The sequence below is a fragment of the Platichthys flesus genome, chromosome 10 (assembly GCF_949316205.1).
Source record: "Platichthys flesus chromosome 10, fPlaFle2.1, whole genome shotgun sequence".
NCBI lineage: Eukaryota > Metazoa > Chordata > Actinopteri > Pleuronectiformes > Pleuronectidae > Platichthys > Platichthys flesus.
The window spans coordinates 9,201,626-9,227,433 of record NC_084954.1 but is presented as its reverse complement, the minus strand read 5'-3'; the positions used below and the strand labels follow the sequence as shown (position 1 = coordinate 9,227,433).

The window sequence follows — 25,808 nt, the reverse complement described above, 5'->3', positions numbered from 1 at the left end:
CAGAACCTGGTGGCGGTCCATTCCAGGTGGAATGTTTGGGGGACTTCAGTGTTATAAAATCCCCCGAGACGTGCTGAGTAAAGACTGGATGAGCTAGTGTGTGTGTGTGTGTGCGTGTGTGTGTGTGTGTGTGTGTGTGTGTTAGTGTGTGTGTGTGTGTGTGTGTAGGCCTCAGGAGTGTGAAATGCTTTGATCTTGTAAAATGTGTCCTACAACCATGGAACTAACAGTACTGCAAGGGACTTTGATTGCACAGACACACGCATGAACACACACACACACACATCCACACCCACACACACACACATCCCCACACACACGTACCACAAAGTTACTTTCCTCACCAATGCCTGTAACCATGTGCAGCAGCAGCAGGTTGAAACTTTTTCCTCTTTTCAGTTCATCACTTACCTCATCTCTCCCTTATGAAGAAATCTCTTCATAACGAAAGCATCTTTGTGTGAAGAAGAAAGCTTGTGTTACAAACCACAACCCTCCCCCATAACTAGTCTAAAACATGTTTTATTACACTAGTGGTGAAGGTAAAATAGAAGAAGCTATATATATATATATAAAAGATATATTGCTATAAATGTTCAGTTTTATTGCAAAAAACAGGAGGGGTTACTTGGTTTGCAGTAGGTCATGAGACAGCAGTGAAAATAATATTGTATTTACAGAGTCACTAAGTTGCCTGTGCTGCATATTATATTCCAAATCCGTGAGTGAACAATGTGAACCCATAAATGTGTTCTTTATACTTTCCCTGGATAGAGATACATCATTCCTTTTTTTTTTTTACTCTTTGTCTTTTTTGTTTCTCTGATCCCGTCCCGGTGAGACAACAGCAGACTTATTGTCAGGCTGTTCCTCTTAATGCTTGATTTCTGGGTTGGAGAAAAGAGAGAGAGAGAGAGAAAATATAAGAGAGCGAGAAGAAGAAGTAGAAAGAAATTGACTTGCCGACAATCTCTGAAATTCCACTCGTTCTACAAGTGCACCAGCATTCAGCGTTTTCCAAAAGCCGGAGACCAGACGGGTGCTCACGGTCCGACTCGTCTGCACCGTGTCCGACAGGCGGGGGAGTTGAGCGGAAGCGGGGGTTGCAGTTTGACCCGCTGATGGGAGAAGGTGCTCTGGTATTACGTCGCTCAAACAACTTTGGATTCTGTACGTCTCAATCAGCCCTATTCAGTTGGCAAGTGTCATTCTCTCTTCCACATAAGAGCCTTAATATAGGCTGCCACATCAAAGAGGTGACTAATCAGGCTGACAGAGAGAGGTGTCACAGCGTGTCAATCCTTCAGGGCCGCTGCCTGTCTCTCAGGGAGCTCGCTCCATCAGCTCTGACCTCCAATAACCCGGCACATGCACCAAGGCACGTGCACGGGCGGCTGGGACACGCACAATGTGTACGAAACGTGCATACGAACTCACAAACACACCTATATGCGGTTGTAGGTGTACGCACAACACACACATGCTAACCCAGAGATACACATCTCACTGGGAATCAACGTGACAGACGACTCGGTTCATCGATGGGCCTGTGTTGATGAGAGCTGATTAAAGATGTGCAAAGTGGAAACTCATCTTGATGTATTTGGGTCAATTTCACGTCGACAGCCGTTGCTTGGTCAGGCCTATTTCGAGGAGAAGTGGCGGCGGTAATTAATGGGTGATAACGGGCATATTTAATTGGCTGTAATCTACCCAATGAAGTGAGGAGGCTCCACTTCTATTTTTGAGGACAAATCCCCCCCTGATGGGAGCGTGGAAGAATCCAGCCTGGTAGGCGTGGGGGCGTACAGTATATAGACGGGACAATATATCAGCACAACAATACAGCAACTGTGTGATGCTCAACAATGAAGTCACACAAACCAGTGCATTTAAAGCTAGAATGTCACTCAGTAGAAAGCATATCTTCACCACCACACAACAGTCCCCTTATGAAACCATATTTAAATTCACTAGATCACTCCCATAAACATGTCCGATTATTCTCTTAGACGCAAAGGAATTATTGATAACTTCTCAATCTCCCATCGTTTAACACAGTAAAAAAAAACATTGCTTAAATCAGTTGAGCAGCTTTTGCGTATTCCTGCCAACAATCAAATAGACAAACAAACTTAGGAGAAAACAATGTCCTTGGCGGAGCTAACAATATAAATATGCATCTCTCATTGTGCAAATGCAACAAGCCAGAATAAAAAAAAAAAAACGCCTGCTTCTTAACATAAAACTCCATAAACCAGTTCAAGCAAGTTCTCCTGGTTTCATGGTTCTACCCGAGACCTCACTACACAATCTAGATCCTCCATATGAGGAGAAGAGAAAATGCAGTCGGCCGAGCTCTCCTCCCAGGAAAGAGGTGAACACCTATTTACATTGAAATGAACTGTCTGAGGCGTGTGTGTGTATTTGTATGTGTGTGTGTTGGCAAGATAATGTGTATTTTGTCTAGGGGGCGTTGGTTTGTGTGTCGACCTGCATGGATCACTAGTGATGGGGTGACTCTGCAATCTCACCACCCTGCTCTCCAGCCTCAGGGGGATCTGTGTGTCTGCCTGTACTTACACATAGAGTATGTTTTCCATCCCAGTGCTGCTGCGGCAGCGGGGATCTCATCCCCAGCATGATCTACTGGTGAGTACATTAAATTTAAATGCCCACGTAAATCAGCCGGATCAGTTCTAGAATCAGGTATAAAATTCCCGGTCTAAGAGGTCATGTAGTGTGTGCAGAATTCATTTGAACCATGTTGTATATCAGGCAGACACAGCTCCGTGTTCAGCAAAACTCATGTCAGGTTTACTGCCCTTGTTTAAATGTCATGTAGTGTTTGTCAACCAATAAAACAACACAAACACCCACGTGAACATATTCTGATATTTCACCTCACTTTTATAGACCGTCAATGGGTAATGGAAGGTCCAGGTCATTAAGCTCAACGTAGTGAAGGTGTAATCCTACAGAGGTTTTTGACAGCTCAGGTTTAAATGCATCAGGCAAAGTAGTCAATAAGATTCTGGGAGCGAATCAGCTACGGGCCTGGGTTTAGATAATATCCACAACTGGAGAGATGGTGTTGTGATTTCAACTGACTGTTGTTCTTCCTGTGAAATGTTTATTGAACCCGACCAGTTTAGACTGGGGCAAAGTACAATATCACTCACTTGTTTAATCACTCACAGAAGAAAAAGTCAATCGTCTGCCCTGGAGTGAGCTGTAAATCGAGATCGGACATTATCTGTTATTAGCATTGAGCAGCAGCACTGACATGTGTGCTGGTGCAGAGTTGTAATTTACACAGCTATCAAAAAATAAAGCACAATTTGAGATTTCTGGGAGAAGAACATTCATCCAATTCTCCAAACCACTTACAGAGGGGCTGAGGCATTTCCCAGCCGGCATTAGGTAAAAGGTGGGGGTACACCAGGGACAGGTCACCAGTATATCGCAGGGCCAACATAAAGGGACAAACAACCATCCGCATTCACACCCACAGCTAATTTAGGGTCTCCAAGTAACTTAACCCCAACGGGTCAGGCACGGTGGAAACATGCAAACCCTCAAAGTTGTTGCTGTGGCATTACTAACCATTGCATCACCGTGCGACGTACTGTTTCTGTACGTCACATTTTGTGTACACCGTTTTGTGTACACCGTTTTGTAATGTAATGCTGAGGTTGTATGGTGTGGTAGCTTACAGGCTGATTTCGTTTGTGTGTGAATGTCGTTTTGTTAGCTGCCTTCTATGGGAGGAAGTGATTTATCCCTGAAAGTGACCCTACTGAAAGTTATACTCGGCTGCTTTCAGCGCAGTCAGCACTGAGGCTTCGTTTTCCAGTGTACAGTAAGGCTAAGTCCAGCAAGTTCACAGTGAATGATGCTCTCTCTTTGTTGTGCATGTCTATGAATGAGCCATAACCAAAATGTCCATGTTAAAAAATGTCGGGGGGAAATAACTGTTAACTATTGTTTAAGTTTTCCTGAAGTTGGTAAAGTCACAACTTTGACTTTTCTGTCTCATCCACACAGACTCTGATTGGCTCAGTTGATTCTCCAGCCTGGAAAACTGCCAATCGGCAGAGCAACGGTGCGACTCGACAAAATCCGAGATGTGTTTGGCGTCTCAGAGGTTTGGACCCTGGCTAAGTTGAGCCTCCCTGTGCAAAGCATTATCTATGGATCACGGCACGTCTCCACTGAGTGCTCTTTATAGGTAATCGATAGGCGAGCTGGCTCATGATGGCTCTCACTCATTACAACTCTTTAATAAAAGCCCACCCTGCGGTGACTGCCGCTCTGGCGTGTATAAACACCCACGCTGCCATATGGGGAACCAAAGCTCTGTGTACACACACAGGAAAAACACAAACTCACACACATTAGGGAGAGCATCCCTTGCTAGCGGGCAACTCAATCCAAACCCTCTGTAGCTATGTTGCAACATTACTCATTTATACCCCAACAACCATTCAGAGGTGTCCTGTCGGTGAGGACTTCAGAATCATCTCTGGCTAAATCAATATGTGCGTCAGAGTATTGACGAGGTGCCGGTTGGAAAATATCAGGAGACTTTCCAATAAAGGCCTCACACACACAAACACACACACACACATACACACACTCTTAAACGCCTCACTCAGTGTTCTGTGGCTTGTATTTATCAGCGGCTAAACAGCAGTTCTCGAGCTGACAGCATCTTTCTTGGAGCTGAACTCTGAATAACATGATCTCCTTCAACCTTCGGCAACATATGTTTCCCTCCTTAATTCGCTCCTCGAGCTGGAGAGGCAAACCCGCGTCGCCGTTTCCCCAAATGCGCCAAACCGGCTGTTCGCTCCATCTCCCCGCACATATGGAGTCAGGTGACGAAAGCCATCTTCTCCAGTATTTTTTCCAGCGAGAGGGCGGCCTGTTGCAAGAGTGCAGGTTTCCTCCGTCATATGTGCAGGGTGAGGGGGTGTTTTCCACGAACCGCCCAGCAGCTTCCTCAAATGTCTCTGGAGACATACAAAGAGAAGGGAGCGTATGACCCTGCTTCAACTGCCACATACCTCGGCACTCAACACTCACAAACGTTTTTAAGTCCGACTTGCATTACAGAGCGGCATCTGTTTCCATGTGGCCTCTGAGTTCAGGGAGCCAGTCAACACACTCACGCACACAGGCGCACATACGACAAACATTTGCTAACCACCGCAGCTGCTCTAACCAACAAATTGAAACAGTGCAATTCTCCATATGTTATAAAATAAATATTAATATAAAACATCTTTAGCTCGACTCTAACATGTACGGGAGGAAATCCTAATTGGACACAGGGCTCTTAAACCTGGGCTGCGTTACCAAACATGACAGTAATTTAAAAATGAACAACAGACAACCTTGTGCCGCACGATACAGAAACCGGAGAGCATGTGGTTGTGATCCAAGCATCCTTAAGGTGCTGGAGGGGAAGATGACCTTTATCTGCCCAGAATAGCAGGGCTGGGGGGGGGGGGGGGGGGGAACAAAAGCCGCGATGACAAACACACAGGGGACACTGTGACCTCCCAGGAGCCAACATACATGCTCTGAACACAAGCTGACATTATGAGCTAATGGACCTGCATGCGCCACCACAGACACACGTGTGTTGAAGCGCCGACATATTTGGTTTCAAATGAAGAGTCCCTCTAAAACCTTAATAACCTTAGTAAGTAAGCAACAATCAATATTAAAATCAGGCAAAAGAACAAATTGGTTTTAAAAGCAGCAAAAATTTTGGGAAATTTGCCTTTAAGAAGATTTAAATGAGGATGTCCGTGTTTGTACGGCATGTGACACTACAGCCAGTAGCTGATTAGCTTAGCTTAGCGAATTGTTGTCACCAAGCAGACACAGAGGACTATAGACAAAAAGAGCATCAGCCCAAATGACCCAACAAAAGGAGCAAAGACAAAACAAAACTTTTGTGCATTTGCCTGCAGGTCCCCTTCTCATGTGGAGAGGTTGATAAGGAAAATCTGCTGGGTTCTTTTGGCCTTGTTGATGTGAACATGTCTGGCAATCCCACTGGAACGTCATCCGTATCCACAGTCCTGCCATCACCTTACACATCATCCTGAGTGACAAGCATATCGACCGCCAACAGAACTCTGACACCCACAAAACACAACACAAAGGGAGAGTGTCTCATATATCTGCCTGGTGCGTCTTCCAGAGAGAGATGGCAGGGAAAGTGCGAGGCTGCTGTCCGTGTGCATCCTGATGGTGTCTGCAGGCCAGTGACATTGTTATCATTACAAACAATGAAGGGAAAAGAAGAGTCTGGCATTATGAGCCACAAAGCATCCATCTCCGACAGATTTTACACGAGACAGTTGCAGACCATCGTTACAGCTCTCTCTCTGTCCAGCACGTTGCAGAGATTTCACTGTGTTTGACAAGGCCACTCGGCTGAAACACCTACATGTTTCAGCCGCTCATCGCCTCGTCCCATCCCCCTTGTTGCCTCCGTGCATGAAGAGAGGGCTGAGAGGAACGGCAGGGCATGTAGCGAGAGAGAGAGAGAGACGAGGTGAGACAGTGGGCGAAAGCTACGGGGGAGTCGGGATGTTCACCTCTCTATTTCGCGGCGAACTAAATATTTGATGGGGGGGAGGTGGCGGAGAGGAGAGGAGCCGAGGTGAGGTGAGAGGAAAGGAGGAGAATCGTGGGTGCGTCTCCTTTGGGAGCGTGCAAAGTGTCCCAGGCGTGCAGCCGAGTCGAGGGGTCAGGACGTTACAAGAGCTGCCGACGTCCGCCGGGTGAATTATTCATCTCACTGAGCGCGACACCAGAACGGCATTATGGGTGGCCCCCGCTGTAGGGAACAAAGAGGCCAAGGCTTTTAGCGCACGAGCTACATTTAGCAAAAAGTGAAAAACATGTACGGTTCCAGCCACATGGGGGGGGGGGGGGGGGGGGGGGGGTGAATGTAGGAAGAATATAGTGAATGAAAACAGAGGAGGAAGACGAGGAGCAGATGCAAACACAGGGGATGAGATGAACAAAACCTTAGAGGTTTGACATTGAATATCCTTGAGGTGTTGTTTATTTTATCATGGAAATTGGTTTTCTTGCGTAATCTGCACGATGGACGCAGAAACTCCCAAAGAAACCACTGAGCCTAATGTCATTGTGCAGCTTATTATTTAGACATCCACTTCATTTAGGCTGTTTGTACTGATTGTGAATGATGAATGAACTGATTGATTTTTTCTCTTCATTTCTTTGAAATTATATTAAAAAATAATCACAAACACTATCACACTATAATCTGCCGCTGACCATAGTTCAGATGGAGAGACCAGCTCCGTTTGTACCGTGGGACGCTTTGAACCAAGGTCGAGGTCATCTGAACGTGAGAGCGTTTGAGAGACGAGCAAGAAATAACCTTTAGAATATGATCTCATGTAGATCCTAGCAGGCATACTCTACATTACACATGGTGGTGTGAAGCAGACATACTGATGTATATATCCCCTCAATTGACATTGAAGGGCATGGACGATGTGTGTGTGTGTGTGTGTGTGTGTATATTTGGGTGTGTGTGTTTGTGTGTGTGTACCCCTGAATGCATCCTAAGAGTAAATATGACAGTACTATGGGAATCTTCCCAGTGTTTGCGCAGCAGTGACTTATCGCCCTGCTACACACACACACACACACACACACACACACACACACACACACACACACACACACACACACACACACACACACACACACACATACAAACACAAACACACACACACAGTTCCTGGTCATGGTCCTCTCTGCCTGGGCGACTTGTGTGTTAACAATATTATTTACAGATGAAGCTGCAAGAAATTAATTATGCAAACAATGTGCGTTAGAAATTATAATGCTGCGCATTGCCAGAAGCCTATTTAAATATTAATCTTTTTTTTTTATTAAATGAACTTTTACCATTTGCAATGTAGCGGTGAAAAGCGTAAGGGCTTGAAGCATCTTTTTTTTTTTTTGCAGATAAAAAATGCAAGTGGCTCCTTTAGTTTCTGTACCCACCATTCGCTGGCAGCTCGCATGCTAACACATTCATGAGGTGCATTTGTTTTGAATGTAGTAGAATCACATCGTGCTCCGTCATACAGTTCAGAGATTTGTCACGTGTGTCCTGCAGTGTTTCAGCACCACATTGTGCAGCTTATAGGGGACTTGGCTCTTGTGAAATATGTCTATATGTTTGATGCTCGGAAGTTCTGTCTTAAGAGCCCAGCAGCCGTATGTCTGAAAATACAGTTCGGTCAAACAACTCAAAGCTGCCATTAAGGGGCCACAAGAAATAACCTCAGGAGCAGAGGCTAAGTGAGGAATACAGATTTAAGTGTTACGACTCCAACGCAGAAACGTTGCTCTGCTGTAGACAATGAGGGGACAGGAGAAAATAGGAATGTTTATGTGGGTTTTTCTGGTCGTTCGCCTTCGGGCCGCTGAGCATCTCCGACCGCCTTGCCGGTAAAATATGTGAGTCTTTCTTCCCTGTGACCCCAATCCCTTCTCTTACTAGTGGGTGGTCGAAGATAATGAGGTAACATCTGGTTTAGAGGATTGCCTTTCATTTGCTACGCACACACACACACGCACACACCCTCACACACACACACACACACACACACACACACACACACAAGGACAATAAAAGACCGTATTGCTCTAAGCCAAGACGGCATAAACGTCATGCTCATCAGGTAATGTCCTAATTCAGAACAGCAGAGGGAATAAAAAGCTAAGTAAAAGAAACCTACGTCATATTATTTCACGTGCAATTAAGTCTTAAAATTAAAGATGACAAATAATTCTCGGCAAATTCTCATGTGGCTGAATACACCTTTATTTTATGGGGTCAACATGCTCTCGAACCGGGTTAGGAAGAACAGAGGAAAATGGGGGGTGAGAGGAGAGGTGGGGTGAAAAGGTTGTATGACTAGCCCCCTAATTCTGAAAGAGGTTTGACAATTTTTAACGTGTGTAAAACAATAAATAAATAAAAGCAGGATGAATAAATTAATAACGAGAATAGCATTAAGTTGTTTTTGTGAAATGTTGCTTACAAACAAGCTAACACACAAATGGACCGGGGGGGAAAACAACCTCCTTGGCGAGGGTGACTGTTAAAAGAAAGTTTTTCTACTCCATGGCCATTATTGAGAAATGTTTTAAATGTTTTTCTTTAATTTGACAGTGGCATCATTTAGTCTTTAAACTAAACGAATGGTAGGATTATAACATCAACCACTAAATCATTTTCTTTTTAACAGCAGCCGTCATTCTGTGTGAGTCTTCATCAAACAATGGATATCACGTTTTGTGCTACACGCCATCATTCTCATATTTTGTGATGGCTGGGGGAATATGAGCCCTGGAGCCAGATGGACACATCAGAGACAGGAGCCAGCTGAGCAGTGTTGTCTGGATGTGGGACAAGACTCAGCTCGGACAACCGGATTGTTGTTAAGGTTGTTTGGGGGGGGGGGGTTCTTGAGAAGTAGCGTGCATTAGTATGTTAGAATGGGCTTCAATTACATCCATTAGTGGATGTGAGGACTGTGACTGGCGCAGGCTGGCATGTCTGCGTGAGAGTGGAGGAGATAAGGTTACCAGGAACGTGCTGAGGAGGGGCAGTAAACGGGGGGTGCGTCTCTAAAGACACAGACAGACAGGAGACAGACCCCAGAAACGACAGGTGTTGATGACTGACAATGACTCGCTGAGGTTTCACTTGACGATCCAGCCGTCGTTTGAGTAATTCCCAGATAAAGACAGGAGAACTGCACATTCTCTTAAGATTCATATTGTTTGGTATGTCCAAATGCAGAATAGGGATTTAGAAAGAGTCTGAGATTTATCTGTTGGAATAAAATTCAGATTATATATATTAACAAAAACAAATTGCAAATGTCAGTGTTTTTTATTTTTCTGTTATCTTCCGTGCACTTACATTTCCGCCCCACATTTCAAAGGCAGTGGGAAGCAGGCCTGTGTCCTGACACTGGTAATAAAAATGTATTTTTATTCATTCTTGTTTATTATGCGTGTCCTTGCCGGGGACAATGAGTTAGCGAGGCCACAGACATGCAATCTGTTATTTGTTTAGAGAAGCCGCGCCTTCCTCCCCACACCGGTGAGCGGCGAGCCTGTTTGCGAAGGTGTGGCCGTTTATGGAAGCCGACAGGCAAACCTGGCGCCGGGTGCGAGTGCTGATCCAAAGCGAGCCGGACAAACGTCTGCACACACACCAGCAGTCTGTCGCCGGCTGCCCGCGGAGATGTCAAACACGATGATGTGGTGGGAGCCTGCCGAGGAGCTGCCCGCTCGCTACCAGGAAGTTGTGACACACACAAAGGCAGACGCACAAGGACACACACTCGACATGAAGGCAACTCAAAAGATAGAAAATGACATCAAAAAGTAGTCACTCGTTGGCAATGGCTGCCCCCGGCGCCGACAGTCACTCTGGAGGGAATAGCAACAAAGCAGCTCCATCAACCTGATCTATGATCCCACTGGAAGGATCACCCGTCTTCCGCAAACACAGATAATGTTCACGCTATTTATCTTACTCTATTGTCTAATTTCGACAACTCGATAATTGTGTTGCACATGTCAGGCCCCCAGAGCCGGGACAATCCTGCAAAATCGTTTCAAAGTGCCCCAAATTCATTAATTACAGAGTGTGTTAATCTCACTGAAAAGGGGAGGGAACGGAGAGAAGGAGCCTCATAACTCATCCAATTAGGTAATTGAGAGCCACTTGGATTAGAGGGAGTGAAAGGAGGAGCCCCGCTGGGATTGAGCACGATTGGCTCGTGTGAATTTGCTTAATGAAAACGATGACGAAATATGTTTGGCAATGGCTTGTTTTTTCGTGAAAACCGTGAAAACCATGTCATAAGTTCACAATTCACTAGTGGAACGGCTCTCAGTCGACAGCATGGCTCCGCAAAGACCCAACGGTTCCCTTGGCTTCATTAAAGCTGCACTCAATTTCACACACACACAGATATATCGTTATTTTCATCGAGATCCATGAATTATTCCCTGGGAAAATTATATAAATGTAGAAAAACACCCTCGTTAAAAAAGATTAAGAACAAAAATGTACAGTAAAATAAAAAAATAAAAACACTTTCACTGGTGAGTAAAAAACTAAAATATAATGATGGAACTGTTCTTCTTAAAAACTGATGCTCAGCACTTTTCTCTACCTGCACACTTGAATCATATTCCTGGTGATTCAGCACAGCAGCATGAACAGCCATGAACACACACTGACAACAACGTGAGGACGGAGCTCGCTCTGCACTGCAGGAGGTCAGACGACACACAGTGAAGGAAAAACAACGTGACAGTAACCAGAACGGGGCGGGGTCTGGACCCATCTCAAATTCAATATGGCCGAGAGAAAAAGTTAATGTATAGTTGTGTTGGGGGAGAATCCGTACAGCTCGAAGATCACTGAGAGGAAAAGCACAAACCTGAGGAGAAACCTCAAGGTGCAACCAACAGACACTGAGGTGACCTATGACCTGTTAAGCCATATAAAGCCAACTAAAGGCACTGGTGTTTCAATAGCATTTCACAATGGGGGGGCAGTGCTTTTAGATGGAGACACAACTTGACAAAAAAACAATCTGTTTATTAAAATGAGTCATGTAGTAGATTGTTTTGCTCTTGGATCAAATCTGATCCGAGAAGTTGTTGTAGCTGCCTGGTTCTTTGCTTGTTGTGTTTGTGAATTGGTTCACAATGTTTTCTTCGCTAATTTTTAGTTAGCTGGTAATTTACAACCTATTAGAAACACTTAGTGCACAAACACAACCAGGCTCAGGCCAAATAAACACCTTTCTGTCACAAGATTGTGAAGGTAAGATGTATTTCAGGGCCTTGTTTGGATGGTGAAGAGTTTTCTGTTTACTGGTTTCTCTCTGATCGACTCATTTTACAAGAATTAGATTGTGTTGGATTTGTTGAAGTTGTTGCACTTTTCCAGACCTAATTGTTCCAATCAGTGTAGGAGGAAATCTTACTTCAGAGTGGTTTCACTAAAAGGCTCACCCTTAATTGAAATCGGACCAAAATATTGATCATTTTCTTTTAATTCGATGAGACTGAAATGAAACATTTACTGAGAAGCTGTCTCTATCTTTCTTTACCTTACTTGTAGTCCATCAATGACCTTGAATGATTTAGGCCTTGGGATAGAGTGAGCCCAATGCTGCGGGGTTTAGGATTCTATGAGTAGAGGTTGTGTACAAATGTGTGGACAGAACCCAGAGGTAATTGGGCTCATGTTGACGATCTGTTGAGCAGGAGAGGACACATTTTCTACCTCTTTTCATTTTGTAGAAGCATTAGCCACCTGCGACTCTCCAAGAAGAAAGTTGAATGTTATTTGTAACCGACCACCTGGAGCTCTCCAATATAAACCACCATGGTACACAGCAAACACCAGAAATCGCATTTGGTACTTTCTGACATGCAGGACAATGCCACTGACTTTTAAAGTGTGTCATGTGATCAGCATCCAAGATTCCAGTAAACCTTTAACCCGATTTGAGAAAGGTGCGCAATTAAAACAGCCCTGAAAACGAAAGGCTCTATACTTACTTTGAATTAAGGTGCGCTTGTTTACTATATGCCATATGGTGGGGCATGGGAAATTAAAATGACGTACTGAAGGAATGATAGGACCCATAGACATAAAGATAGTCGACCTGACATCTCCCCAAAAAGTGAAGTCAATTTTCTACTCGTTTTCTAAATGATGTTTGTTGTAATTTTGTGAATGGTCTTTTTCAGCTGACACGCTATGCCTAACTCTAGCTCCCCCCTGACCCGGACACAGAATTCTTTTCCCTCTTCACATCACACACTTGTCCAAGGACAGGACAAGACAAGTCGGATAAGATGACATGAAGTGCTTCCCACCACAAAATACAGAGTAAAGCGTTGACGGTGCATGACTCAGTGTTAGATAACGTGTGACCCAGCCAACGGGTGTTAATCACCAATGGTTCTTTCTCACTTTGTTCATACATGTTGTGCTTTTGTTGTGAAGATGCCAAATTAAATTAAAAGCAAATTTCAAAATGAATTGCCTCCACGACGTCAGGATAGACAGCTGAGACAGACGATTGGTCGAGCGGGAGAATTGGCGGGAACTGCTGCCATGGCTCCACAATACGTTCAGTGCTGACTCTGGCTCTAGAGGATTTCAAAAGCATAAGATGGTGGCTTGACTGGCATCCATATCCGGGATATTTTGGCTTCACTTTTGTACAACGGGAGGAGGAGGAGGAGGAGGAGGCGCATCACCTATCATTTTATACAGCCTGGGATATAACCAGAAATGAGGCAATTAAATCATACCATGGGACGGGAGGAGGATTGAAGTACTGCTGGCCAGGCTCCATGCACTACAGCAAGCAAAGAGGCGCTGTGCTAAAGCTGCACACTGTGCAAAGACGCCAAATTCTATTTAATTTTGAACACTGCCAGCTTAAAGGATCTGTGCCATTTAAAGAGTGGATCCCATAATTCCCCTAAGTGCTTCACATTGCAGAAGGCGCTATGCACGAATTAATGAACGAATCAACAAACACAAAGCCCAGCTCTTCCTGAGGGGGCCTCTCTCGGGCAATGCGTAAAAAGTACATCATCTAACCTGAGGGAACAATAGAGACACCAATATGTACCAGCTGGAAAAAGGAAAAAGTGAAATGTGTCCATCACAGTCTGCAAAGTAAAAAGTTTGAGAGGGTCAATTTCAGACCAAGTGGAAGGTGTGTATATCTTTGTGAGTGAATATGTGTGTGTGTGTGTGTGTGTGTGTGTGTGTGTGTGTGGTGTGTGTGTGTGTGTTTGTGTGTGTTTTCTTGGACCGATCTGTCTGTCTGCATGCAGAACAGCCCCGTTTATGCATGAATCTGGCTGCTTATCAGCTGACCTTTAAATTGGAGCCGCAGAGCGACTGCAGGCCCAGGGGCTCACGCTCGCACCTGATTGGCTGCTTTGAGTCAGACCTGCTGACAATAGAAATTAACAGAGGCAGGTGGGCATATCCGCAGGCGGGAGGTGTACGGGAGTGGGGAGAGAGATAGGGGAGTTGGGGAGGAGGAGGAGGAGGAGGAGGAGGAGGAGGAGGAGGAGGAGGAGGAGGAGGAGGGGGCCGCATTAATATAAAAATATATCTCTTCTATTTTCCTCAACTGTCTTTTCTTAAGCTTCAGGAGAGGAGAAAAAAAGTCATTATGTGCTGTGAAGCATGCTAATGGTAGAGCAGGTAAGAACAGAAGAGCTCGGCATTACCTGGATTTCATCTCTCCCTCACTCGTGCTATCTCTCCTTCCATCCCTCTTCTCTCTCGCTCCGTTTCTCTTACTCTTGTACTTTAATGGCAGAGGGGTCTTGGCAAACTGTGATTGCTTGATAGATAGATAGATATCTCCTATTGGAGAGAGGTGCATGGAGGAGGAGACGGGGGCAGAGGATGAGGTGTGTGTTCTGTCGTCCGCAGGGACAAGGGGCTCCGTGTGTCTGTGAGGATGATGGATTACATGGGGGCCACAGGTTTTTGTGTGTCTGCGTGTGTGTTTTGTATGTGTGTGGAGTGGGTGGGGCGGACGGCCCTCTCTTATGTGTCGCTATGTCCACAGTGAAAGCATGGCAGTGAACACATTTTTCACAATGGCAGCTGGAAAAGGTCATTAAATAAAGCTAATGTTTGTCAATGGGATCCCCTGGAATTAACTTTCACATCATACGTATAAGCAACAGTGCAGCAGTCTGGCAAAAAAGCAAGAGCATTATGTTGTATGGACAACAGCACAGGTGGCTGAGTACGCTGGCATACGCTTGGCCTTCTGTCAGATTAAAATGAGATGAGGAGAAAATGCTTTGGATTTGATCTGCTTGTGTGTGTTTGTGTGTGTGTGTGTGTGTGTATGTGTGTGTGTGTGTGTGTGTGAGTGTCTTTATGATAGCATGGCAGTAACATGTACATGATTTGGTTGCACGGTTGATGGAGTGTCCTTGCCTCCTTGTTCCTCCCTGTCCTTCCCTCTGACAGAGGTTACCAGGTCAGCCAGCTCTTCCTGTTTATTTCCATTCCAGCTATCAGCAGGGGCTGGTACTGATACGCACTGTATTCATGAAGACGTCCAGCGTGTGCAATGTGTGCGTGTGTGTGTGTGTGCATGTGTGTCATGTGATGCTCAAATAAACCAGGCCCACGGGGGGAAGACAGAAAGGCCGGCCACAGCACTTCATCTGTCACCAACACAAAAACCTCACCAGTCGCAGAGGAAAGGAAGACAGAGAGCCACTATCGCAACCACTGTTTGTGTGTGCGTGGTTGTGTGTGTGTGTGTGTGTGTGTGTGTGCTCAGCAATGCATGTGCGTGAGACCTTATCATAGCTGGCCACATTCCTAGCAGGAAGATAAAAGAGGCCAAATGAGCCAGATCAGCGTAGTGTGTTTGTGTGTGTGTTTTTTTTTTTTTGTGTGTGTGTAATATACTGCATGTATGAGTGTGTGTATGTGTGTGAAAGAGAGGGTTTGTCAGTGATGAATAGGAGTTTAAAGACCCACACCTCGTTGAAAAAAGCGGAGAAAATCTTCCGGACAACAACAAGAATGCTACCCTGCAGGCTGGAATTAATACCAGAGGAGCCCTCCAGGCAAACATCAACAACACTCACGCACAATACACAGTCATGTAGCAGCACAACATGTCATGACAAACCCTGCCTTATATTGTCCTCGGACATTTATGCTTCACTTGTGTTCTCCTTTAAATAGTGACGCTAAAAATGTTTTTGCAACCAAATCCTTTCTCAGCATATTGTGTTTTGAGATGTTTATAGTGTTCTGAACACTGCGTGCTGTGAACTGACAGCACAACCACATCAGTTATATTGTATTAGGTTGCCAGTAAACTACAGCATAGTTGTAACTTTTTTTATTATTTAGTTAAGTCCTACCCTAAAAGTAATTTTGATTAAAACAGTTTGATTGTTACAGTTTAAATTAAACATTCTTTCAAAAGATTCTTTGTATTCTCAAGCAGCGATATCAGTAGTGGTCTCAAAAAGGTATTGTTTGGGCTCTCTGTAAACTATTTAAGAAGAGCCCTTGTCTCAGCTCTTCATCTCTATACTGTATCTGAATCATGTCACTTTGTAGAATCCATTCAGTTTTATTTAAAGCAACAGTATAACTGAAGGAATGTAACTGATAGTGGAAACACTGAAGAAAGAGACAATGAGGGAAGAGTTTGTGTTTGATGTGGGTCGCTCACATAAAGTGAAGCCAAAATGTCTCGATAGCCACTGGTGCTTAGGAGCAGTAAAGGTCATAAACCCCACCTCCTCCATGTTAGCAGATGGGACATAGACACCATCAGAGCAAAATGGCATCCAGGATATTTAGGCTTCATTTCTGGATAGTAAGAGGAAGTGATAATTCATTGTCCATCTTTATTTACAGTCTGTGGTCGCTCATTTCGCGAACTAAATCGGTTCCTTGTTGGCACCCATTAGATCCCTATTGAAGTCCCCAGAATACTTTCTGTGTTTACTCTGCTGCCTTGAAAAATTCCACAAAGTCTCTGTCTCTCTCTCTCTCTTCCTCCGGTAACGTACAGTAGATGAGTTCTTTCCTTCCGTTGAGCTGAGAAGAGGAATTTGCTGGATGAGGGAGCACATCTCTGCCTCATAAGGAACGTTGTTGCATTTCATTAGGGATAAGATTCATCACAGCAAGCAAACAAGAGAGCCGTGCAAATCACATCGGAGGAATTCTTACACTATCCTCAGCATTGTCTCTTCACACACACACACACACAAACACACACTCACACACAGCTGATTGGCAAAAGGCACAAAGCAAACAAAGCCTAAAAGAGCTGATTCAGGAAGCACAGGGGGACATCAAGGACGTTGATACTATGTGATTGCTCATTACTGCGCACTGCAAAATGACACATTACTCTGTCATTGGTAAAAAATGACAATCGGCTGCTTAAAGGTGAACAGATATTTTTGTATTTTTCCCACTGAACAACGGAACCACTCGTTCTTCAGAGGCCTGGGTCCCAGAGAAGCTGCAGCATGAGAGCGCTCTCCCGGTCAGCGGTCCAGGGCTCTGTCTGAGTGAAGGGACACCCAGGGGTCCGTTTTGGAGATGGCTGCTAAGTCCCAGCGCTGACCCGGGAAAAATGTCTCAGATAAGGCCTGTATACAGACCCATTTAACAGGTCGCAACCTTGTCTCCGAGTGGGAGCGACACAGCAGGAGTGTGTGAACACAGCCTAGGGGATCTGTCCCATGATGAGATGCTGGTGATATCTAACTGTAGCTCTGACCCTACAGCAGTGGCTGTCAGCCTATTGATTCACAGCTCAAACAGCTAGGGAGACAGGGACAGAGTCAGGTTGTGTAGCCTCGGCTGGGACTCTGTGTGATATGTGTGCCTGCGCGTGTATGTGAGCCTGCATTAGACATCTGGTCGAGCATTTTGCGCCCAAGGCTGGCAGACCTGAACAACAGCGAGCGGAGAGACTGAGACAGAACGCTGGGGCCTTCATCGATACTGAATCCAACAGCTGCATACTGGTCGGGACACAACATATCTATTCATGACAGATGTACACAAATGTGGACACACACACAGACACACTCTTGGCTTGCACCGGACAGTGGCCCCGTTGTGGCTCAGGAGATAAGAGGGATGCCATGCAAGCTCTGGGAGTTACAGTGTGGGAGTGCCAGGAGGAGATGTTACCACACACTGCAAGACAATCCTCTGTTTCTCCAAGTGCATAAAACACAATGATCTTGTCTGTCAGCTACAGGCAGCACACTGGCTCCCATTGAGACAACTGACTGAGCGTGGGATTGGTACTGGAGGTGTGTATAAGTGATATTAGGAAATAAATGGGCTTCAATGAAAGCTTTGATATTGCTATAAACAAGTCACACAGAACAGAAGAGACAGAGGGAGCGAGAGAGAGAGTGTGTGAGAACTACAGCCTGAAAATATTTGCTTTTCAAAAGAGAAGGAACACGGAGCTGTGGTTTACAGTGTTCGGTCCCTGAAAGATAATCATCTATTCCCAGCCTTTATGTGTGAGCGGAGTGGGTGGTGCAGGCCATGGATTGACAGCTCATCTAACACTATGGCTCCAGATGGAGGAATAATATCATTAGGAAAGATTATTTCTGTCTATCCATCAATCCATCTATCTATTCATGAGTTTATAAATATACTCGGGTATCTTAGTTAAACTTTGTCTCTCTATTATTCAGCATTATAGGAGACATGCTACGCTCATAACCAGGAATTTTATCAAAATTATAATAGTGTTTATTTAATCTTAATTTCAAAATGATGTAGAAAGGAAGTCAAATGTATTGTTTATTGAATTCAAAAGAGACATATTGTGCTCATAATCACCTTCATAATTATATTTTGGGTTATTAGTTGAAAATAATAACGCATCACTGTCCTCATTCCGTTCATCGCTGCAGCTCCTCTTTTCAGCCTCTGTCTGAAACGCTTGGTTTTAGCGCCTGTCTCTTTAAGAGCTGGCCTACTCTGTTGTGATTGGTCAATCGCTTCCATCACGTGTAGGAAATGTCGGCCACTGCTTTGACTCGGGGGTTGCCACAGTAACCACTGGGCATTGATGCAAATTTGTGGCATCATGATATCACATGAAAGTATCCGCACGACTACTGACGAGGTGTTTCCCGAGTTCAAAGAGCTGCGAGGTCTGCGGGGTAGAAGAGCTCTGATGGACTTTGGGGTTTTTACCTTTGAGGACGTTTTACATACCGAAAAACTTCACACACAAAAAAGGAACAAACTGAGAGGCTAATAATGGCTCCTACTAAACTTTAAAAAGATAGAAACTCTACTGGATGCCTTTTAATTGCTGCATCACACTTGTTAAGCAGATTGAGTCCTGTGCTTTGGCCGATGTGTGCTTCCCTCTCTGGCCCAGTGTGGTCTCTCTGTGAGAGGTCAATAACAGGGACGTCTGCCAGGTGAGAGGTTGGCTCGGGTTTAATCGATGCTCGCCAGTGGAGGAGTGTTTGTGCCAGTGGACACACACACATGCAGGCGGGCAGGTAGAAAGGCCGGCACAGTAGCTACCACACAGAGATGAAACTACTCCCGGTGGGGTTCACCAGCCAACCGCTGAGCCTGTGCCACAGTGGAGAAACTCACGCTTCAAACCGGTTTAGGGGATTGATCTGACAGCTAATTTAGAGCGGAGATTTGCTAATAAGGCAGGCTTTCTTTTCCGTCCTTTGTCTTTCCCCCGCTATCTCTTCCAGCTCCCTTCTCCCCTTTTTTTTTAGACATGAGCAAATAGTAACAGATAATGTTAGCGGATTAAATAGACAAGAGATTCAAATTGGATATTGATTATAAGACTAAAGCCTTGTGCTTCCTTGCATCAAAGCCGGTGATTAAGTGACTGATTGACAGTGTCACTCTCCACTTCCTACTGATTGGGGTTGAGCGATGTTTGGGTTCTGTTGTGTCTCTAAACCTTGAATGGGCCCACATCATGTCACACCACGCTAAGTGCTTTGACGCAGCCACACAAAGATCTAGGTCTATCTGGGGCTAATCTCCCCCAGGTCCACCCAGGTGGGGGCTTTCAGAGAGAGCAAGGACAAAGTATTTCCCTCAACATTCCGGCACAATGCCGCCTGACGGACAGCAGAAAGGACAAAGTCTGTCCAATGGATCTTTAAATGGGGGAAAGAGAAAGAAAAACGGTTTCCGGAGACGGGCCCATTTGCTGGTCATGACAAAAAAAGAAAAGATAGAAAACAGGATGCGTTCTTACTGAAAGTTGCAAGATTCCCAGTGAAACAAAAAGAGACGTAAAGCTTAAGCATTGTACTTTCCAGAACTGAGCGGCTCTGTGGGATCCCCTGGTACAAACCGCAGCAGAAACACAGGGTACAAACACATGTCAATATCTATCACTGCCTTTCACAGTCTGGTGCACGCGTGCTTGTCCGTCACTTCCCTGACACAGTGGCAGTACTAGCACATAAAATGATTTATAACACAAAGAGGACGAGCTCGCACGAGGACGGAGCCGCGTCACGCTGACACACCATCTGTCCCAGCATTCACACTCCAAACCATTTGAAAGTCTGCAACTCACTGTTCACGTTCTTGAAGATGTTGAGGATGGGGAGGATCTGTCGGTAGTACGGCACCAGCGCTTCTCCCACCATGTCTGCAGACATCACCAGATGCTGCAGGACTTTGAGCGTGGTGCAGATCACCTGGCGGTTCCTGGTGTTCAGGGCGTCTGGAGGTGAGACAATACTGTCAGTGAGGATTTCAAACTTGTCGTTATAGGATGTACACTGGATTTACAGTCTGTTTGCTCAGGCGGAGGCTTGGAGGTACAGTAAATGAAGAGCAATTCTAGAGTGTGCAACTATATTGTACATGCAATGTGTTTAGAAGACACACGGCTAAAATACACATGAACATTAACACAACCCCCCCCCCCCCTTTTCCTTGAAACCATTTCCTTTATATAGCTGGGCTTTGATTTAGACTGCCTTGCCTGCAATCAGTGATTTCAAATGCACTAGGGAGGCAGGGGTAAGTGAGAGCCAATCACTGGGCTATTTGGCCTACAGCTGCACTTAACTCCATCTCCCACTGATAGAGAACAAAAAGGAATGATGGTGGGAGAGACGGAGGGCTACAGAGATCAAGAGAGACAAATACAGAAAGAGAGGTAGAGAGTGAGAGAGAGAGAGAGCGAGAGAGAGAGAGAGAGAGACAGAGCGAGAGGAAAGGTAGGAAAAATAACACAAAGACAAAATGTCAGAAAGCGATAAAGAGACATGACAGGCAGAGGGCAAAGGCTCAGAAAATAACTGTGATTACCAACTAAGACTGACATTTTTTTTTCAAGTTCTTTAGGCATGTTGTAGTTTTTCTGGGGGCGTGAGTGCTGCTAATTCCCTTTGTGCAAGCTGTCAGTCTAAAGCCTCACACTCCTTTTTACAAAAACAGACCAAAGCTCTTTCGCTTTAGGAAACCTTAAACTGTCATTTGATGCCTACTCGCACAAAAAGGGAATCGTAATGGCATCACAGCATCCATTTTGGAAGTAAGCGCATACAACAACAAGAAATGAAAAGAACCAAAAAATAAAAAGCATTTCAAAACAGAGAGTCAAAGCAAAGGAGGCAGTTCGAGTGGGTGAGTGGGCAGAGACGCCACGAGCTTGGGAACAAAAAACTGAAATAAACTTATTGCCAGAAATCAAAAGACAAAAGAAATGTAACAGCTGTCGCACTAAGATTTTACATTTGTCTTTGAGGAATAAAAATTCATGGAAAAGTTGCAAACTTAAATTTTAAGCTTTCTCTCCCTCTTTCAATTGTCACATTCTGTCCTGACACCTGATTTTGCAAGAGGGATGGAGCTGTCACAGGGCAAATGGCAGCAAACCGACACATCTACAGGATTAGAATAAAAACAAACTCTTGAAATGTGTTGGTGATGACAAACCTCAGGTTCAATCGAGTTGTTTTACAAGCAACTCTGAAGCAAGGCTGCTGATTTGCCAGAAACAGTTGGGTGAACAATATGAACTCAGAGAAAAGTCGACACACATCACAACTATCGCTGCAGGTATAGGACGCGTTGAGCTAATGAAGCTATATTGATTCTGCTCTTGATAAATCCCTCTCTGTCTCAATCAGTAAAATCAATTAATACATAACTAACGTATCAGTATTACTCGTGATGACACCCTTGCTATTCCCATCCCGAGGGCTAGATTCAAACTGACTTGAGAAGACCGAGACGAAAAGGGAGCAACAACCCTAAAATATCGTGTGACAGTTTGAGCGCTCAGTGAACAGCATAATGCACCCCCCCCCCCTTGACCCACCGCCTGTGTAAAAATGGCTCATAGGCAAATAGAAAAAACAGTCACAAATGCACCCAAACACACACACATTAAAAACAGTCATACGCACAGACATACACACACAATCACACAGACATGCACATGCACACAAATTACAAGACATAAACAAACACATTAGAAGCAATCAGGCTAAATGTCAGCTTCAGTCATAAGGGAAGGCAGCGGTGAACATGGCAGCAGCCGCAGTAATAGTGAAATATGAAGTTATACGTAGAAGAGACTTGAGATACAGTTATTCCTAATGGTCATTGTTTGCACCAACTGTGACATCAACACAAAAACTCTCCCTTTTCATTCTCGTGATGGAGGCTCCGTGAGTTCGATGCAGTCGTCTCCGAAACGACAGGTGTCACCGCTCAGAAAAAATACAACCTCCCTGCCGGGAAAAGGTTCGATTAGATAACATTACATTAGATTACATCACACTTATTGTCCGAATCTCTTCTGACATTTGTCTTGCATTCCGAGACGTCCATTGCTAAACATTTAATTTACACAACAGAACAAAAAAAAAAAGCCTTTATAAAGAACAGGAAGCTGATTGGTCGAAGGAATAAAACATTAGGTTTGAGCTGGTACGCATGGGAGGATTTGATTTGTTGTATAAGTGAGAGAAAATTACAAACTGAACGAGGTCCATTGTCCATATCAGCATATGAGAGCCTCGCCAATAGACATGTCTTTGTCCATGTCAGTGATGGTGTAAGTGTATGCGAGTGTGGGTGAGGCCTATAGCAGGGACCAGATGATGCTGAATGAGCGAATGCATTGTGCTCCGTGCCATCTCTCCATCTCTGCCCCAGTGTCTCCGCAGACAGACGAGCGCGGCGATATATCTGCCATCACCCAGATAAGGTGGAATGTGGAATGACAGGAATTTCAAACCTACATAACAAACAATGAAATTCTAATTACCAGCCAGCGCAAACAATTTTCCCTGTTGTGACATTTGGACCGCGAGACTGTTCAATTATTCATTGGCACTCTCGCCTGGCTGAAAAAAAAAGAAAAGAGAAAAATTAAAAGAGAGGAGGAGAAGGTAGCTGAGGACCTGATGTATTAATGCTGGTTAAAAAAAACCTGTCTTGAGACAAATCTGAATAAAGCAATCGTCTATTCATGCTAGGAACTGTTTTGCATTCAGTGTGAAAATAAAACAAGGCTGACCTTGTATTCTAGTTCCCTTGAAATGTCAGAGGTAGGGAGACACGTCGGGAGATTTTATCAGTGAATTGTTCTCGCTCGGAGTATAAATATACTTTTCAGATCAGAGGAAGATGTTCCCTTGCAGTGCCGTGACTGAGGATCTCCTTGTAATGAAATTCTCATTTTGGCTCAAAGCTGAACAAATGTTATGCCAATCAACGAGGCTCAGTGGAGACATGGCTCGGAATCCTCCTCCCTATTTAAAGACAACGGAAAAACCCAGAATCCAGCATTTCAGTAACAGCTTACCCTTCCTCTTTAAGTCACCATGATCCTGAATCTTTTTGGTTGATCTCCGTAACAAAATGTCAGTATTTCATATAAAGCCATTCACTATTCTCATCCTGCACACTCAGCTGTTTTACTATTATTATTATAGCTGTTATTGATATTATTATTGTTGCAGTGTTCACTTCCAACACGGGGAAAACACTCTTAAGAATTTGTCAGAACCAATTAGCTATATTTAAATATGGATGCCATGACAGCTCCAAAAAGTGAAGCCACAGCATCTCAATTGCCCCCTTGTGGCTGGCTGCGATATTGTTATAATCTCACCTTCCTCCATGTTAGCAGATGGGACGAGGACAAAACTATAAAGTCAAAGTCTACATTAAACAAATATTTTCATCACACTGACGTATGTTGAGGTTTTAACAGTAAATGTGGTTTTTATTAGTTATTTGATACATTATAATTGGGGAGAAATGTCATGATTGACAGCTGAGTCCGACTCGCGATTGGTCGACCACATGTGTTGGCGGGACCTGGCTACTGTTGCTCCGCCCCTTGGTTGCTGCGGCACAGACTCTGGCTCCAAATGATGGCAAGGCACAAGATGGCGGCATTTACGTCAATTACTTTTTGGCTTCATTTCTGAACAAGGGACAAAGTGAAGACAAGTTGTCCATCTGGATAAACCGTTTATGTCAGAACCACAACAATGTACTATTCTGCTTACTTTCTTTCAACACATTTCAAATTTAATTTACAATAAACATAAACATTGAATCCATATCTGTACAAGCATCTTTTATTCTCTTTTCTTCACCTAGAGTTTCCCTGGTGAGGAGTGATGGGAACCCAATATACAGTATGTGAAAGAGTTGAGCGTTTAAGTCAGTGAGGACACAGCGTTCAAGTATAATGTCAGACGGAGCCTCCTTCATTGTGTATTCTCATTGGGGGACCTGCAGTCATCATCAAAATTCACCAGGGCCTGACATGACTCAGTCGCTCTGCAGATAAGAGCCTGCCAGCCACATTGAAGATGTATTAACGTCAGAGGGGGAAAATATATATCTTGCCATTTTAAACTGCAGACGGCGTTTTACTTCCTTCCACTTTTCTCTCATCCCTTCTTCTTCCGTGCTCCATAGAAAAGTAATTAATCTGCAATGGAGACACGGACTGGTGGCTCTGCCTCGTGGACGGTGAAACAGGCCTGATTTTTAATAAACCAAAAAGTTAATAAGGAGCAGGCCATTTAAAATTCCATTATCAGTGAGAAGTGTGTGTTTTCATGGGGAGCATAACCATCACCTTTGGTCTGGCCTCCCGAAGGCAAACGACCAAAACCGCTGAGAGGTTTGAGTTTGTAAATTAAAGCCTAAAGTTAGCGAGTGGCCCAGTCACTCTCTGTATAATGTCTAGCAGTGTGTGAAGTGGGTGCCTCTTGATAGAGACTAAAATACACGTTAGGCTATCCAAATATTTAAAGAACCAGTGAGTAGGATTTAATGACATCTAGCTGTGATGTCAGAGACTGCAACGGACTGAATTTCCCCTCACTACCCCCTTTAGGAGAGAGACCCGATGGTGTTGAGACAACATAAAAACATGTTGGGCCCTTGTAAGAGCCAGTGTTTGGTTTGTCTGCTCTGGGCCACTGTAGAAAACATGGGGGTATAGCATGGTGGGGTCTGTGGAAGAAGACCCCCTACCTGTGTTGGTATGAAGGACTCAGTCTAAGGCCTCGGTTCCCAAACTGGGGTACATGTCCCCCCAGGGGTACGCGAAGTGGTTCAGCTGGCTCTGAGTGAGGGGTGACAACCACCGGACTGAGAGGTCGAGAACGGTCAAATCCAGCTAGCTAACAGCGGCTAGCTGCACTCTCATCGGGGCTTAAGAGAACAGTAGCGCATATTTTCAAGTATAACCAGTGAGCGGATCCCGTTTAACTGCGACAAGAGTTGTTCACCTTGTAATAAAGATCTATATTTTCACTGCATTTTAACAGAGCCTATAAATAGTGCATTTTAATATAAAATATTAACTCGATCGTTAATTCTCCCGACAATCGATTAGGAACTGACAATCATGGTTAACAACTGATTGATAACTGACAATTGATAGATAAACTCTGTTTGATCTAAACTTCCATCCGAGTCCTGAAATCCCTGACAATTACAAAGTTTCAAAGTGTTATATGCTGTATACGTGCGTCGGGGGGGTACGTAGCTGGTGATTGAATGTCTGAAGGGGTACGAGACTGTAAAAAGTTTGGGAACCACTGGTCTAAGGTAACGAAAGGCTCAACTGTTCTCAGTCTAG

At 44.5% G+C, this 25,808-nt stretch overlaps 1 protein-coding gene across 1 annotated transcript in view; it reads right to left on the bottom strand.

The window, feature by feature from the left end:
- Positions 1-25,808, bottom strand: part of pacrg (PARK2 co-regulated) — a 129,174-nt gene that overhangs the window by 37,869 nt on the left and 65,497 nt on the right. The window contains exon 4 of the mRNA XM_062397773.1: positions 20,253-20,402. Coding sequence (XP_062253757.1) covers positions 20,253-20,402 — 150 coding nt within the window. The remainder of the gene's footprint in view (positions 1-20,252; positions 20,403-25,808) is intronic.